The 17831-nt window shown below is 36.8% G+C and overlaps 1 protein-coding gene across 4 annotated transcripts in view; it reads left to right on the top strand.

Annotated features, from left to right (window-relative positions):
• The window catches only part of SANBR (SANT and BTB domain regulator of CSR), a gene marked incomplete at both ends in the record, with an annotated part of 69569 nt that overhangs the window by 32974 nt on the left and 18764 nt on the right, over nt 1–17831 (top strand). For all 4 annotated transcript variants that reach the window (XM_079721470.1, XM_079721469.1, XM_079721471.1 and 1 more), the window contains 4 exons: nt 4848–4993; nt 5868–5964; nt 6936–6968; nt 8461–8560. In XM_079721470.1, the coding sequence (XP_079577596.1) occupies nt 4848–4993; nt 5868–5964; nt 6936–6968; nt 8461–8560 (376 nt within the window). The remainder of the gene's footprint in view (nt 1–4847; nt 4994–5867; nt 5965–6935; nt 6969–8460; nt 8561–17831) is intronic.

Genomic DNA, 17831 nt, shown 5'->3' with positions numbered 1-17831 from the left:
TTCAGTAGTTGTGGCACGTGGGCTCAGTAGTTGTGGCTCGCGGGCTCTAGAGCACAGGCTCAGTAGTTGTGGCACACATGCTTAGTTGCTCCGCGGCATGTGGGACCTTCCCTGAGCAGGGATCGAACCCATGTCTCCTGCACTGGCAGGTGGATTCTTAACCACTGCGCCACCAGGGAAGTCCCCATCATCATTTTTTAAGCATACAATTCAGTAATGTTAAATATATTCCTGTTGTTGTGCAGCCCATCTGCAGAACTCTTTCCTCTTGCAAAGCTGAAACTCTCTACCTAATGAACAATTCCCATTGCCTCCTGGCAACCACCACTCTACTTTGTCTCTTATGAATTTGACTACCTCTATTGTGGAATCATACAGCATTTGTGTTTTTGTGTGAGAAGGTCTAAGTTTTTAATGGGGTTTCCCCTTAGAAGAGAAAAAGAATGGATCAGAGGCAAAATTTGAAGAGATAATGGCTAAGATATTTCAGAATTATTGAGAGATACTAATTTATAGATTCAAGAATTTCATTGACTCCCAATAAGATAAGAAATCCTGTAATATACAACATGATAAATATAACTGTTATATATAAATGTTAAGAGAGTGAATCCTAAGAGTTCTTGTCCCAAGAGAAAAAAATCTTCTATTTCTTTAATTCTGTACCTATATGAGATGATGGATGTTCACTGAGCTTGTTGTGATAATAACTTAATAATGTATGTAAATCAAATCATTATGCTGTATTCCTTAAACTTATGCAGTGCTGTAGGTCAATTATATCTCAATAAACTGGAAGAAAAAAAATTTTTTTAGTCTAAGAAAAGAATGTCTTTCAGGAAAACAAAAAATCATACCCATACCTATCATAGTGAAACTGCAGAAAACAGAAAGAGCATTTTTAAAGCAACCAGAAGGAAAAAGTATAGAATCTCTTCAAAACATCAATAATTAGAGTTCACATCTCAGCAATAGCAATGGAAGCCAAGGTATAGTCCACTAGGTCTTTTTTGTTTGTTTTGTTTTGTTTTTATAAATTTATTTATTTATTTTTGGCTGTGTTGGGTCTTCGTTGCTGCACACGGGCTTCCTCTAGTTGTGGCGGGCGGGGGCTACTCTGTTGTGGTGTGCGGTCTTCTCATTGCGGTGGCTTCTCTTGTTGCAGAGCATGGGCTCTAGGCGCCTGGGCTCAGTAGTTGTGGCTCACGGACTCTAGAGCACAGGTTCAGTAGTTGTGGCACATGAGCTTAGTTGCTTCATGCCATGTGGGATCTTCCCGTACCAGGACTCGAACCCGTGTCCCCTGCATTGGCGGGCGGATTCTTAACCACTGCGCCACCAGGGAAGTCCCTCCACTAGGTCTGCAGTGTGACAAAAGAAATAGTTAATAATCTAGAAAATCTGTGCCTTCCTTAAATATCCTTTGAGAATGAAAGCAAAATAAAGATTTTTTAGGCAAAGAAAAATTGAAAGAATTTGCAACTAGCAAACTGCTTTAAAAAGGAAATACTGGGACTTCCCTGGAGGTCCAGTGGTTAAGACTACACGCTCCCAATGCAGGGGGCCCGGGTTCGATCCTTGGTCAGAGAACTAGATTCCACATACCTCAACTAAGAGCCCACGTGCCACAACTAAAGATATCCCACATGCTGCAACAAAGATCCCACATGATGCAGCTAAGACCTGGTGCAGCCAAATAAATAAAAATAAATAAATAATTTTTTTAAAGGAAATACTAATGGATATTCTCAAGATACAGGAAGGAATGAAGACCAAAGAAAGAAATTAATATATTGGTAAATCTAAATGAACATTGGCTGTATGAAACAATAATAGTAAAACAATAGTGGTAATGCTTTATGTGTGTATTTATAATAAATGTATAATTACATTAATCATATAGACAATTTTAAAATAATTGATATATACTATACATTTTAGTGTATAATATTAAAACCCATAATAATAGCCTATAAGTTGGAAGAGTGATGAAATGGAGTTTAAAAGGTCTTGCATTAGGGAGTGTATTAACAAATTAGACTTTGATAAGTCGAGGATACATGTTATAAGTTCTAGGGTAACCACTAAAAGCATAGAAGAGTGTATAACTTCTGACTTAATGTGTGTGAAGGGAATGAGTGGAATGATAAAAAAGCAGAAACAAAAATTTAAAATTCTTACTAATAGAAATAAAAGGGAAATGATGTAATCCAATAAAGGATACATAATATAAGACTTACAGCAAATATCACACTTGATAGTGAAATGTAGAAAAAATTTCCTTTGAAATTGGGAGCATGATAAGGATGCTCATTGTCAACATACTTCTATTCAAATTGATCTGGAGGTCCTGAACAGTATATTAACACAAGAAAAAGAAATTAAAAGGTTATAGAGATTGAATGGAGCGCTCATAACTTGCAGATGATAATTGTGAATGTAGAAAACTCTGAAGAATCTACAGACAAATCATTAGAATTGGTAAGAATTTAAGATTGATCTATTAAAAATCATTTACAAAAATCAATTGTATTTCTATAAACCAATGAGATTAGAAAATGAAATTTATAAAAAGAAACCACTTACAGTAGCCTCAAAAATAAATACCTAGGACTAAATCTAATAAAATAAAGCTCAAGAACTCTATGTAGAAAACATAAAACATTATTCAGAGAAAATAAAACTAAAAAATGGATTTTTATACCATGTTCATGGATTCAGAGACTCAATATTGTAAAGATATAAATGTTCACCAAACTGACCTATATAGATCCATGCGATCTCAATAAAAATCCTAACAGGTTTTTATCAGGAACTTTTCTAAGCTGATCCTGAAATATTTATGGAAATACAAAGGGCCAAGAATAGCTAAGATACTCTCAGAGAACACAAAGGTAGAAGTACTTTCTCTGCTCAGTGTCAAAATTTATTATGTCTTAGGTAATTAAGACAGAATGATACTGATAAAGATTAAACAGATGGACCAGTAGCAGAGAATGAAGTACATTTAACCCTTGAACAACACTGGTTTGAACTGTGTGTGTCCACTTATACATGAATTAAAAAAAATAAAGACGTACAGTACTACATAATTTGCGGTTAGTTGAATCTGTGGATTTTGGTATATATGGGGACTCCTAGAACCGATCCCCCACAGATACCAAGGAATGTCTGTACTCAAAGCTACTTACATACTTTGAGTACTTTGTACTCAAAGCTACTTAGCCACTGTGACAGAGGTGACGTTACAGAGCAGTGGACAAAGGATAGACTTTCCAATAAGAGGTCCTGGGACATTGGGATATCAAAAACTATTCCCCCAAAAAAGCCTATATGTGAAACAAAAGCTAATAAAGCTGGGAATTCCCTGGCAGTCCAGTGGTTAGGACTTCGTGCTCTTACTGCCGAGGGAGCGTGTTCGATCCCTAGTCAGGGAGCTAAGATCCCGCAAGCTGTGCAGGGTGGCCAGAAAAGAACAAAAAACTAATAAAGCTATTAAAAGATAATACTGTAAAGGGAGAGATTTTAAATTGAAGTACATTAACTACATTAAATAAACTGAAACTGAGGAGACAAACTCACAGGTGGGACCAGATATTAGCAACACATATCCATAAAAGGTTCATATTAAGATTTTTTTGACTTGTACAAATTAATAAGAAAATGACAATAGGAACTTCACACCAGAAAGTTCCTTGTTGTTCAGTAAACATGAAAAGGAGCTCAACCTCATTTTTAATTGGGGAAATGCAAATTAAAACCACAGATACCACTACATGCTCGCCAGAATGACTACAATTAAAATGTCTCACCAAGTGTTATCAAGAACATAGAGTAATGAGAACTCTCATACACTGCTGATAGTAATTTAATTTGGTATACATGAGCACTTGTGCATCAGGAAACATGTTAAAGAATGTTCATAATACTACTACTTGGACTAGTTCCAAACTGGAAATAACCCATCCACCAGCTGTAGAATAGATAAGCAAATTGTGATTATTCATACAATAGCATACTGTCCGTTAAAGCAAATGTTAGTTACATGTAGTAACATGGTTGAATCACAAAAGCATAGTATTAAAACAAATGAGATGGGACTTCCCTGGTGGCACAGTGGTTAAGAATCCACCTGCCAATTCAGGGGACATGGGTTCGAGCCCTGGTCTGGGAAGATCCCACATGCCGCAGAGCAACTAAGCCCGTGGGCCACAACTAGTGAGCCTGAGCACTAGAGCCCACGAGCCACAACTACTGAGCCCATGTGCCACAACTATTGAAGCCCGTGCACATAGAGCCTGTGCTCCGCAACAAGAGAAGCCACTGCAATGAGAAGCCTGTGCACCACAATGAAGAGTAGCCCCCGCTCGCCACAACTAGAGAAAGCCCGTGTGCAGCAGCAAAGACCCGATGCAGCCAATAAATAAATAAGTAAATAAATTTATTTCCAAAAAAAAACAATACAAATGAAACAAACTAAACTGTAGTGTTTAAGAATACATCCTTAAGTGGTAAAAGGTAAAAGCAAGAAAGTGAGAACCATAAAAGTCGAGGTAGAGGTTATCCTTTGGGGAGGATGGAGGCAATTATGGTTAGGAATGGGCCCAAGAGTATTGGCAATATTCTGTTTTTTAGTATGGATAGTGTTACATGGATATTTGTTAAGGTATACATTTATGTTTCAAGCTCTTTTCTGTATGAGTATTATTTTTTGAGATACTGAGAAAGGTGTAAAAGTGTTAGTAGGATGGTATGACGGGGCAAAGAAGAACAGAAACATACAGTTGTCTTTAAAGGAATGTTTCTATAATGAACCAACCTCTCAAATTTAGTCTTTTACGTGACAGGGTTGTAAAGTGAAGGACCACATGGTTGCTCTTTGTGATCAAGGTGAAGGTGAAGATTTGCTGTCCTGCCCAACTGCCAGAATACTGGATGATCTGCAGAGACACAAAGATGTCATTCTTGTGCCTTTTGCTAAAGATACAGTCAGGTGAGGTGGGGGAAATGGTGTACTGCGGCTTTATTCAATGGTTCGCATCCTGGAATCCTCTACCCGCCAGTACCTCCCCAAATCAGTAATGGCAGTCGTTTTCATTATTTCAGAAAGCCTAGCTGAAATTATATGTTAGCTTAAAATAAGAGCAAGCAGGTGTTTATTTGGTAGGAAAAAAATCTCTAAATATTGGAAGTCCAAGGGGAAGAAAAACTAATAATAGGACTTCCTGGTGATTCAAAGGGTGGGGCCCACACTCCAATTTTAGAGGATTTAAAAAATGTTTTCCAAGTTACTTAAGCCCATCTTAGCTAATTGATGGAACTAGAAAAAGAAATTGATGGTTAAGGTTATCTTTGCATAAATTTGAACTCCTTGGATTCAGTAATTAATGAAGTCACTTCCATCATTTTACAGTTGCAACAGGCTGTCAGGTTGGGGGTAGGAGGACTCTCTAATAAAAGCTGTCCTCAAAGCAGTATCCACCATAGCAGCCTGTTTCACCACCTGGCAGGTACAATGCTTGGAGTATAGTGGTGCTCCCCCCATATGGAGTGACTTATGCTGGGGGAGTCACTAGATGCATTAAGAAATGTAAATGTTGAAGTGGCATACCTTTATACTCAAGAACTGTATTTCTAAAGAGCAATTTGTAAGACATTTGCAATAAGAAAGGATATTGTTTGCATTTAAATTCTTAAGAAATTGGGGAATTCCCTGGCGGTCCAGTGGTTAGGACTCGGCAACTTTCACTGGCAGGGCCCAGGTTTGATCCCTGGTTGGGCAACTAAGATCCTGCAAGCTGCGCAGCAAGGCCAAAAAAAAAATCTTAAATTGAACACTTCTCCATAAAATGTCTTTTCCTTTCAAGTGATTCTGGTGGTCCCTGTGATGAAAAGGGTCTAGACTGTGATGTTTTACTGGAGCCAAATACACCATGGGGCCCCAAGAGTGGGGAGCTCAATGCTGTAAGTAGCTTGCTTCATTTATTCTTTATTTATAAAAACAATTAATAATATGTAATCTTTGACAGAAATTTGATCGGTTTAAATTAATATTGAAATTTTCCATTAATATGCATTAACTGTCATAACAAGGTATTATGCTGAGTTAACAGGACTATAAGGATGATACATTCCTTGTACTCAAAGAATTAATAATTAATCAACTTAAATTTGGGGGAAAAATATAGTCTTCAGGGTTTATTATGGACAAATAATGATTTGAGAAATGAAGATAGTATGAATGAGATATTTTATCCCCTCCTAGTCCTGTAAACATTTTTTGGTATGAAATTCTTTTTGTTAATTGTATTCAGTAATGCATTTAGTTTTTCCAGGGTTTCAAAACTGAGATATTTTCAAGGTGACTGGAAAGCTTTGATTCCTTTGATTCCTGTTACTAACAGCCAGGGAGTCTCTGCCTGTGAACTTCCTGTCTGTGTTAGTTGAAGTAGCATTTACTTGAGAAAATGAAATATTCCATGTAAAATGCATTATAAACTTTAGGTGGCTGTGTTTAATTACTAACATTTATTTATAAATTATATACAAAATAACAAATTAGATTTCTTGAATATCCATGTATAATCTGGTTCCTTAATTTATAATAGAATATAAACGTTAAAAAGTGATTGAAATAATTCACAATATAAAATTATATTATCTCTATATGTGATTTACTTATCCTTTGGAAATGACCCTAGGAAATGTTGATTTTTTTTTTCTTTTTTGTAGACATACACATTTTTTCTGGGCAGGGAATACAAAAGATTGTACTATATCATTTTTAGATGAGTTTAAAATTATGTTTCAACCTAGAAGGGAATGAACTTTTTAAACTTTTTCCAACTCTTCTACAATATCCATATGAAAATAAGGAGCTGCAATCTGGGTAGATGCAGATATATTAATCTCTTATTCCTTTGTCTTTTTTATAGTTCTTATCACTGAAAAACTGGACACTGCAGCTGGTAAGTGAGCAACTATATTTCACTTTCATGAATCTCTTTCTTCCTAAATCAAATTTCAGTTTAATAGAATCTCATGAGTATCTAATTTTATAGATTTTAGTTAAATGTATATCATCCTTTTCAGCTTCTGTAATTTCACACTTATTAAAAAGTCATTGTTAAAAAAAAAAAGTCATTGTTTAAAACAGACACATACTCCATTATCTTGCTGCATAATCCATAAGTTTTCTTAAATGACTTTTTTAAAGTCACTTTTAAATCACATTTAGAACATTGAACAAAACAACATATCAATTATTTGGTTGTTCGATTGATTGATTGATTTTTTTGTTGTTTTTTTGCCTATTTGCCATTACTATGCCATCTGCCACCAGTATTCACAAGAATGGAATAGAAATTTGTATCAGTGATAACAGACAGTCAGGTAGATAGATGGAGGAAACTGATGGCGATACGTTCAGATAATCCAGCGCCACATTCACCCAGAGAATGTGCACATTTACTTGTTTATGAGACTACATTCATATTGGCAATTATTGTATTTTAGTTTAATCTTTTTTTTAGGTTTATTTATTTATTTTTGGCTGCATCAGGTCTCAGTTGCAGCACGCGGGATCTTCATTGAGTCATGAGGGGATTTTTCATTGTGCTGCGCACGCTTCTCTAGTTGTGGCATGCGGGTTTTTTTTTTTTCTCTTTTCTAGTTGTGGCACGGAGGCTCCAGGGTGCGTGGGCTCCAGAGAGTGTGGCCTCTGGTTTGCAGCACACAGGCTCTCTAGTTGAGGCACACGAGTTCAATAGTTGTGTCACACGGGCTTAGTTGCCCCACGGCATGTGGGATCTTAGTTCCCTGACCAGGGATCAAACCCGCATCCCCTGCATTGGAAGGCGTATTCTTTACCACTGGACCACCTTGGAAGTCCCTAATTTAATCTTTTTTTTTTTTTTTTTTTTTTTTTTTTTTTTTTTTGTGGTATGCGGGCCTCTCACTGTTGTGGCCTCTCCCGTTGCGGAGCACAGGCTCCGGATGCGCAGGCTCAGCAGCCATGGCTCACGGGCCCAGCCGCTCCGCGGCATATGGGATCCTCCCAGACCGGGGCACGAACCCGTATCCCCTGCATCGGCAGGCGGACTCTCAACCACTGCGCCACCAGGGAGGCCCCCTAATTTAATCTTAATATCAAGGAAAATACTTTCAATTGAGTGGTAGAAGTGCAGTTCAACAAATACTGAGTACTTATAATGTGCCCATCACTCTGCTAGAATCTGTGAAGGAAATAAAATTTTAAAATATTTAATGTAATGCTATCCTGTCCTAAATGTAGAAATTCTTACACCCATTTCCTGAAAGTTGTGCTAGACAGTGGTCATTTTATCAGTTCTTGTTTGGCTCATTCATCCAAAATAAATTTAGATGAGTGTGTTTGAAAGAATTCATTGGTGATGTGATAATATACAGTTTTAATACGATGTATTTGTTTTTTCAATTCAGAAACAACAGTCATTATTTTCAGAAGAAGAAGAATATACCACTGGGTCCGAGGTCACTGAAGATGAAGTTGGAGATGAAGAAGAAGTATCCAAGAAACAAAGTATGGATTTCTAAGTTAAAAATCAAGTCTCACTTTTATGAGGAGGGTATATTCCAAAGGATTTAATGCAAGGGATGAAGAATTGGCTTTATAAGTCTACATGGTAGGTTACAACGTGGAAAAAATAAATAATAGAGACTTCATCAAGATTCCCTAACCCTGACACTAACACAGAATACTCATAAAGTTATTTTTTTTTTAAAGTGCAGTATACTAAGAAATAACCCTCCAAGTTTTCATTTCAGGTGTAACCTAATGGGTTTCTCAAAATGTGTGACTATCTCATTGTACCTGAGATGATTTGAAATGACACTCAGATGAAGCATTAAATAATAGTCATCAAAGTATGATTTTTTAAGTTAAAACCATAACTTTATACACCTATAGAATGAACTTGTGTCAAAATTTTTCAACCCATTAGTGAGAGAAATAGCAGGGAAAGTTAGGGTTAGGGTTAAGCATTTGAAGGCTCAGGTATTTGTAGGCATTTGAAAAAAGAATGTTAAAAAAAGATTGCAAATTAGATACAACACTGACTAATGTCATACAAGGCAATAAACCCATAACCGCTGGGGTTATCTTTGTTTTCCTTTTTTCCTTTTTTTGGCCCCGACACGTGGCATGCGGGATCTTGGTTCCCCAACCAGGGATCAAACCTGTGCCCCCTGCAGTGGAAGCGTGGAGTCTTAACCACTGGACCACCAGGGAAGTCCCGGGGTTATCTTTTCTATTGGACAGAAATCATTTGCATTTCTATTAGAAAAATTTGTAAGGTAACATGAAACTTCACAGTATCTGGGCCTTCAATCAATAGTAGACAAGAAAGTCAAACATAAGGACGTTCTCTTAGAGGATTAAGTAAGCAGTCCTCCAGTATATCACTTAAAGGACATGCAGTCTTCCCTTTGTCTTATTTCTAAGTTTTGTATAATTTTTCTTTACATGTTGAATTCCCCTAATGAAAAAACTAGTCATTTATCAATTATTTTTCAATACTAATTAGTGAAGGAGAAAATTTTATTGTGTGTGTGTGTGTGTGTGTGTGTGTGTGTGTTTGTTTCACAGTTGATTGAGGTATAGTTTACATGTAATAAAATTCATTCATTTTTAAGTGTACACATTGATGAGTTTAAGCACAGTTGTATAACCACCACCACAATCAAGACCTAGAATATCACTCCAGAAAGTTTCCTTCTAACCCTTTACACTCAGTTCCCTTTCCCCACTCCCAATCCCAGGCAACCACTAATCTGCTTTTTGTCACTGTGGTTTACCTTTTCTAAGATCTCATATAAATGGAATCATGAATAGCCTTTTGTGTCTGGCTTCTTTCACTTAGTATGTTTTTGAGATTCATCCATTTGTTGTGTGTTGTGTGTTGATTGTTGTGTGTAGTTTGTTCCTTTTTATTGCAGAGTAGTGTTCCATTGTAGAAATATACCATAATCTGTTCATCCATCCACCATTTCATGGACATTTGGGTTCTTTTAAGTTCTTGGCTGTTATGAATAATGCTGCTGTGAACATTTGTGTAAAAGTCTGTGTGGACATATGTTTTCATTTCTCTTGGGTAGATACCTACGAGTGGAATTGCTGGGTCACATGCTAAGTGTATGTTTAACTTTATAAGAAACTGCAAACTGTTTTGCAAAGTGACTGTACCATTTTGCATCCCACCAGCAATGTATGAGAGTTCCAGTCACTACACATTTGTACCAATACTTGGCATTATTGTGTGTTTTTTTTTTAATATTAGACATTCTAGTGCGTGTGTAATTCTTCGCATCTTTTCATGTGCTGCTTGGTCATTTATATGTCTTTTTTGTGAAATGTCTGTTTAAATCTTTTGCCTTAAATCTTTTTTTTTTTTTTTTTTTTTTTTGCGGTACGCGGGCCCCTCACTGTTGTGGCCTCTCCCGTTGCGGAGCACAGGCTCCGGACGCGCAGGCTCAGTGGCCATGGCTCACGGGCCCAGCCGCTCCACGGCATGTGGGATCCTCCCAGACCGGGGCACGAACCCGTGTCCCCTGCATTGGCAGGCGGACTCTCAACCACTGCGCCACCAGGGAAGCCCCGCCTTAAATCTTTTTTAATTGAATTGTTTGCCTTATTGAATTGTAAGAGTTCTTTATATATTTGTGGATACAAGTCCATATGTTTTGCAGATATTTTTCCCTAGTCTATGAGTTGCCTTTTACTTTTATTAGCATTGTCTTTTGAAAACAAAAGTTTTTAATTTTGTGAACTATAATTTTTTAGCTTTCCTTTTATGTTTCAGGCTTTACTAGCTAAGAAATCTTTGGCTACCCCAAAGTCACAAAGATTTTCTATGTTTTCTTTTAGAGGTTCTATGACTTTAGCTCTTATATTTAAGTATACAGTCCCTTCCAGGTTAATTTTTGTGTGTGGTATGAGGTAAGAGTCAAGATTCCTTTTTTTTTCCCATAGGCATAGCCAGTTGTCCTAGTACCATTTGTTGAAAAGACTGTTCTTTCCCCATTGGATTACTTTAGCACCTTTGTTAAAGAATCAGTTGACCATTACATATGGCTCTACTTCTGAACTTTGTTCTCTTCCATTGATTCTTCTGTCTTTACATCAGTATATCAATGTCACACTGTCTTAATTTTTGTAGTTTTTAGTGACTCTTGAAATCAGTGGTGTGAGTCCTCCAAAACTGTTCTCTTGTCTTAGATTATTTTGGTATTTCTAGGTGCTTTGCTTTTCCTATACATTTTAGAATAAATGTGGATATTTCTACACAAATATTGCCGGAATTTTTATTGGAATTGTGTTGAAGCTGTATGTTGCTCTTTTTTTTCCCAATGGCAAGTCTTCCAATCCATGAATGCAGACTGTTTCTCCATTTATTTAAGTCTTCTTTAATGTCTCTCAATCATGTTTTGTAGTTTCACTATGCAAACGTTGTAACATCTTTTGTTAAATTTGTTCCTAAGTATTTTCTTCTGCTTTTATAAATGGAAGTAGGTTTTTTAATTTTCCAATTGTTCATTAATGGTAATATTGAAATACAGCTGGTCTTTGTATATTGACTTTGTATCCTATGACCTTGCTAAATTGGCTTAATTTTTCTTTGCTTATTAGATTGCTTTCAGTATGTATGCCTTTTATCTCTTTGTCTTGCCATTTTGTGTTGGTTAGGACCCGATGTTGAATAGAAGTGGTGTGATCAGACATCCTTGCCTTGTTCCTTATGGTAGGGGGAAAGCATTCAATCTTTATAGTTTTAAAGATTTTTTTTGATGTGGACCATTTTTAAAGTCTTTGTTGAATTTGTTACAGTATTGCTTCTGTTTTATGTTTTGGTTTTTTTGGCTGCAAGGCTTGTGGGATCTTAGCTCCTCGACCAGGGATCAAACCCACACCCCCTGCATTGGAAGGCGAAGTCTTAACCACTGGGACTCCAGGGAGGTCCCCTCAATCTTTAACCATTAAGTATCTAACGTTAGTTGTTGGCTTCTCATAAACGCCCTTTCTCAGGTTGAGGAGGTTCCTTTCTATTTCTAGTTTGCCACATGAATGGGTGTTGAATTTTGTCAAATGCTTTTTCTCCATCTACTGAGATGATAATATAGTCTTTCTCCATCATTATACCTATATGATGAATTACATTGATTTTTCAAGTGTTACATCAGTCTTCCGAGGTAAACTCCACTTGGTCGTGAGGTGTTTTTCTCTTTATATGTTACTGTATTGGACTTGCTTGTATTTTGTTAAAGATTTTTTGTTTATGTTCATGAGGGATATTTGTCTGTAGTTTTTTTGTGATGTCTTCTTCAAGTTTGTTACCAGGTTAATACCTCATAAAATGAGTTGGAAAATGTTCACTTCTCTTTTCTGAAAGAATTTGTGTAGTATTTGTATTCTTTGTCCCTTAAAAGTATGCTGAAATTCAGCAGTAAAGTCTTTTGGGCCTGGAGTTTTCTTTATAGGAAGCTTTTTAATTATCAGTTAAGGTCTTTAATTAATATAGTGCTATTCAGGTTTTCTATTTCTTCTTGAATGTTTTGATAATTTCTTTCAAGGAATGTGTCCATTTTATCCAAGTTGTCAAATTTATTGGCATAAAGTTGCTCATGGTATTTTCTTATTATCCTTTTCTGTCTGAAGGATCTCTAGTGATGTCCCTCTTTCATTCCTGATATTGATAATTTGTGTCTTATCTCATTTTTTCTTGGTCAGTTTAGCTAGAGGTTTATTAGTTTTATTGATCTTTTCAAGGAACCAGCTTTTGATTTCATTGACTTTCTCTATAGTTTGCCTATTTTATATTTCATTGATTTCCCTCTTATATTTACTATTTCCTTCCTTGTAATTACTTTGGACTTAATTTCCTCTTTTTTTTAGGTTCTTAAAGTGGAAACTTAAATCACTGGTTTTTTACTTCTTTTCTAGTATAAGTATTTAAAGCTATAAGATTCACTCTAAGCACTGCTTTTAAGTATTCACAGACTTGATATATCTTTTCTTCATTTATATTCAACACAAAATATTTTCTAATTTCCCTTATGATTTTGTCTTTGACCCATGTGTTGTTTAGTAATATGTTTAATTTCCAAATATTTTCAGATTTTTCTGGATACTTCTCAGTTGTAGGTTTCTAATTTAATTCCATCATGGTCAGAAAATGTACTCTGTGGTTTCATCTTCTAAATTTTATTAACACATGTTCCAGATGTGCATGAAAAGAATGTGAATTCTGCTGTTATAGGTGGAGTAGTCTTTAAAGGTAGGGTCAAGTTGGTTTGATTTTCTGGTACAAGTCTTCTCTAATCATATTCTAACTACTTGTTCTATCAATTACTAAGAGAGTAGTATTGAAATCTCAAGCTATGCTTGTTAATTTATGTATTTTTCCTTTCAAGTCTGTCAGTTTTTGCTTTGTGTATGTGTTAGAGCTTTGTAATTAGGCACATATACATTTATAGTGTATTGACTCTTTTCTCATGATCTACCCCTCCTTGTCTATAGTAAAACTGCTTGTCTGAAAGTCTGTTTTGTTTAATATTAACATAATCACTCTAGATTTTTTTTGTTTACCAATTGGATGACATATCTTTTTTCTATCCTTTTATTTTCAACTTCTTCATGTTTTTAAATTTAAAGTGTGGGGACTTCCCTGGTGGCGCAGTGGTTAAGAATCCACCTACCAATGCAGGGGACACGGGTTCAAGCTCTGGTCCGGGAAGATCCCACATGCCGTAGAGCAACTAAGCCCATGCACCACAACTACTGAGCCTGTGCTCTAGAGCCCATGAGCCACAACTGCTGAGCCCACGAGCCACAGCTACTGAAGCCCACTTGCCACAACTACTGAAGCCCGTGTGCCACAACTACTGAAACCCGTGCACCTGGAGCCCACGCTCCGCAACAAAAGAAGCCACATCCATGAGAAGACCATGCACCACAATGAAGAGTAGCCCCTGCCCGCCGCAAATAGAGAAAGCCCGCATGCAGCAACGAAGACCCAACACAGCCAAAAATAAATGAATAAATAAAATTTAAATTGTGTATCTTGTAGATAGCATATTGTTGGTAATTGCTTGTTTATCTAGTTTGACAATCTCTGCTTTTTTTTTTTTAATTTTTGGCTGTGTTGGGTCTTCATTGCTGCGTACGGGCTTTCTCTAGTTGTGGTGAGTGGGGGCTACTCTTCATTGTGGCGCGTGGGCTTCTCATTGCGGTGGCTTCTCTTGTTGCGGAGCACGGGCTCTAGGCATGTGGACTTTAGTAGTTGTGGCTTGCAGACTCTAGAGCACAGGCTCAGTAGTTGTGGAACATGGGCTTATTTGCTCTGCAGCATGTGGGATCTTCCTGAACCAGGGCTCAAACCTGTGTCCCCTGCATTGGCAGGCAGATTCTTAACCACTGCACCACCAGGGAAGCCCAATCTCTGCATTTTGACTGGAACACTTATTCTATTTATATTTAATGTGTTTATTGATATGGTTGTATCAGGTCTGCCATTTTGCTATTCATTTTCTAATTTTCTCAGATGTTTTGCTTCTCTGTTTCGCCTTTCCTGCTTTTTTTGTGCTAAGAAAATAATTTTAGGGTATTATTTAAATTATTTTATTTGCTTTTCAGTTATATTCTTTGCATTTCTTCTAAAGATTACAACATGCAAGATCAATAAAACTAAAAGCTGGTTCTTTGAGAAGATAAACAAAATTGATAAACCATTAGCCAGACTCATCAAGAAAAAAAGGGAGAAGACTCAAATCAATAGAATTAGAAATGAAAAAGGAGAAGTAACAACTGACACTGCAGAAATACAAAAGATCATGAGAGATTACTATAAGCAACTCTATGCCAATAAAATGGACAACCTGGAAGAAATGGACAAATTCTTAGAAATGCACAACCTGCCAAGACTGACTCAGGAAGAAATAGAAAATATGAACAGACCAATCACAAGCACTGAAATTGAAACTGTGATTAAAAATCTTCCAACAAACAAAAGCCCAGGACCAGATGGCTTCACAGGCGAATTCTATCAAGCATTTAGAGAAGAGCTAACACCTATCCTTCTCAAACTCTTCCAAAATATAGCAGAGGGAGGAACACTCCCAAACTCATTCTACGAGGCCACCATCACCTTGATACCAAAACCAGGCAAGGATGTCACAAAGAAAGAAAACTACAGGCCAATATCACTGATGAACATAGATGCAAAAATCCTCAACAAAATACTAGCAAACAGAATCCAACAGCACATTAAAAGGATCATACACCATGATCAAGTGGGGTTTATTCCAGGAATGCAAGGATTCTTCAATATACGCAAATCAATCAATGTGATACACCATATTAACAAATTGAAGGAGGAAAATCATATGATCATCTCAATAGATGCAGAGAAAGCTTTCGACAAAATTCAACACCCATTTATGATAAAAACCCTGCAGAAAGTAGGCATAGAGGGAACTTTCCTCAACATAATAAAGGCCATATATGACAAACCCACAGCCAGCATCGTCCTCAATGGTGAAAAATTGAAACCATTTCCACTAAGATCAGGAACAAGACAAGGTTGCCCACTCTCACCACTCTTATTCAACATAGTTTTGGAAGTTTTAGCCACAGCAATCAGAGAAGAAAAGGAAATAAAAGGAATCCAAATCGGAAAAGAAGAAGTAAAGCTGTCACTGTTTGCAGATGACATGATACTATACATAGAGAATCCTAAAGATGCTACCAGAAAACTACTAGAGCTAATCAATGAATTTGGTAAAGTAGCAGGATACAAAATTAATGCACAGAAATCTCTGGCATTCCTATATACTAATGATGAAAAATCTGAAAGTGAAATCAAGGAAACACTCCCATTTACCATTGCAACAAAAAGAATAAAATATCTAGGAATAAACCTACCTAAGGAGACAAAAGACCTGTATGCAGAAAATTATAAGACATTGATGAAAGAAATTAAAGATGATACAAATAGATAGAGAGATGTACCATGTTCTTGGATTGGAAGAATCAACATTGTGAAAATAACTCTACTACCCAAAGCAATCTACAGATTCAATGCAATCCCTATCAAACTACCACTGACATTTTTCACAGAACTAGAGCAAAAAATTTCACAATTTGTATGGAAACACAAAAGACCCCGAATAGCCAAAGCACTCTTGAGAACAAAAAACGGAGCTGGAGGAATCAGGCTCCCTGACTTCAGACTATACTACAAAGCTACAGTAATCAAGACAGTATGGTACTGGCACAAAAACAGAAAGATAGATCAATGGAACAGGATAGAAAGCCCAGAGATAAACCCACGGACGTATGGTCACCTTATCTTTGATAAAGGAGGCAGGAATGTACAGTGGAGAAAGGACAGTCTCTTCAATAAGTGGTGCTGGGAAAGCTGGATAGGGACATGTAAAAGTATGAGATTAGATCACTCCCTAACACCATACACAAAAATAAGCTCAAAATGGATTAAAGACCTAAATGTAAGGCCAGACACTATCAAACTCTTAGAGGAAAACATAGGCAGAACACTCTATGACATAAATCACAGCAAGATCCTTTTGGACCCACCTCCTAGAGAAATGGAAATAAAGACAAAAATAAACACATGGGACCTAATGAAACTTAAAAGCTTTTGCACAGCAAAGGAAACCATAAACAAGACCAAAAGACAACCCTCAGAATGGGAGAAAATATTTGCAAATGAAGCAACTGACAAAGGATTAATCTCCAAAATTTATAAGCAGCTCATGCAGCTCAATAACAAAAAAACAAACAGCCCAATCCAAAAATGGGCAGAAGACCTAAATAGACATTTCTCCAAAGAAGATATACAGACTGCCAACAAACACATGAAAGGATGCTCAACATCTTTACTCATTAGAGAAATGCAAATCAAAACTACAATGAGATATCACCTCACACCAGTCAGAATGGCCATCATCAAAAAATCTAGAAACAATAAATGCTGGAGAGGGTGTGGAGAAAAGGGAACACTCTTGCACTGCTGGTGGGAATGTGAATTGGTACAGCCACTATGGAGAACAGTATGGAGGTTCCTTAAAAAACTACAAATAGAACTACCATATGACCCAGCAATCCCACTACTGGGCATATACCCTGAGAAAACCATAATTCAAAAAGAGACATGTACCAAAATGTTCATAGCAGCCCTATTTACAATAGCCCAGAGATGGAAACAACCTAAGTGTCCATCATCGGATGAATGGGTAAAGAAGATGTGGCACATATATACAATGGAATATTACTCAGCCATAAAAAGAAATGAAATTGAGGTATTTGTAATGAGGTGGATGGACCTAGAGTCTGTCGTACAGAGTGAAGTAAGTCAGAAAGAGAAAGACAAATACTGTATGCTGACACATATATATGAAATTTAAGAAAAAAAAATGTCATGAAGAACATAGGGGTAAGACAGGAATAAAGACACAGACCTACTAGAGAATGGACTTGAGGATATGGGGAGGGGGAAGGGTAAGCTGTGATAAAGTGAAACAGCGGCATGGACATATATACACTACCAAACGTAAGGTAGATAGCTAGTGGGAAGCAGCCGCATAGCACAGGGAGATCAGCTCGGTGCTTTGTGACCGCCTGGAGGGGTGGGATAGGGAGGGTGGGAGGGAGACGCAAAAGGGAGGGGATATGGGAACATATGTGTATGTATAACTGATTAAATTTGTTATAAAGCAAAAAAAAAAAAAAAAGATTACAACATTCCTCTTTAACCTATCACAATCTACTTAAAGGTAAT

The sequence above is a fragment of the Hyperoodon ampullatus genome, assembly GCF_949752795.1.
Source record: "Hyperoodon ampullatus genome assembly, chromosome: 15".
Lineage (NCBI taxonomy): Eukaryota > Metazoa > Chordata > Mammalia > Artiodactyla > Ziphiidae > Hyperoodon > Hyperoodon ampullatus.
The sequence above is the reverse complement of the archived record's forward strand: the minus strand, read 5'-3'. Positions and strand labels throughout refer to the sequence as shown.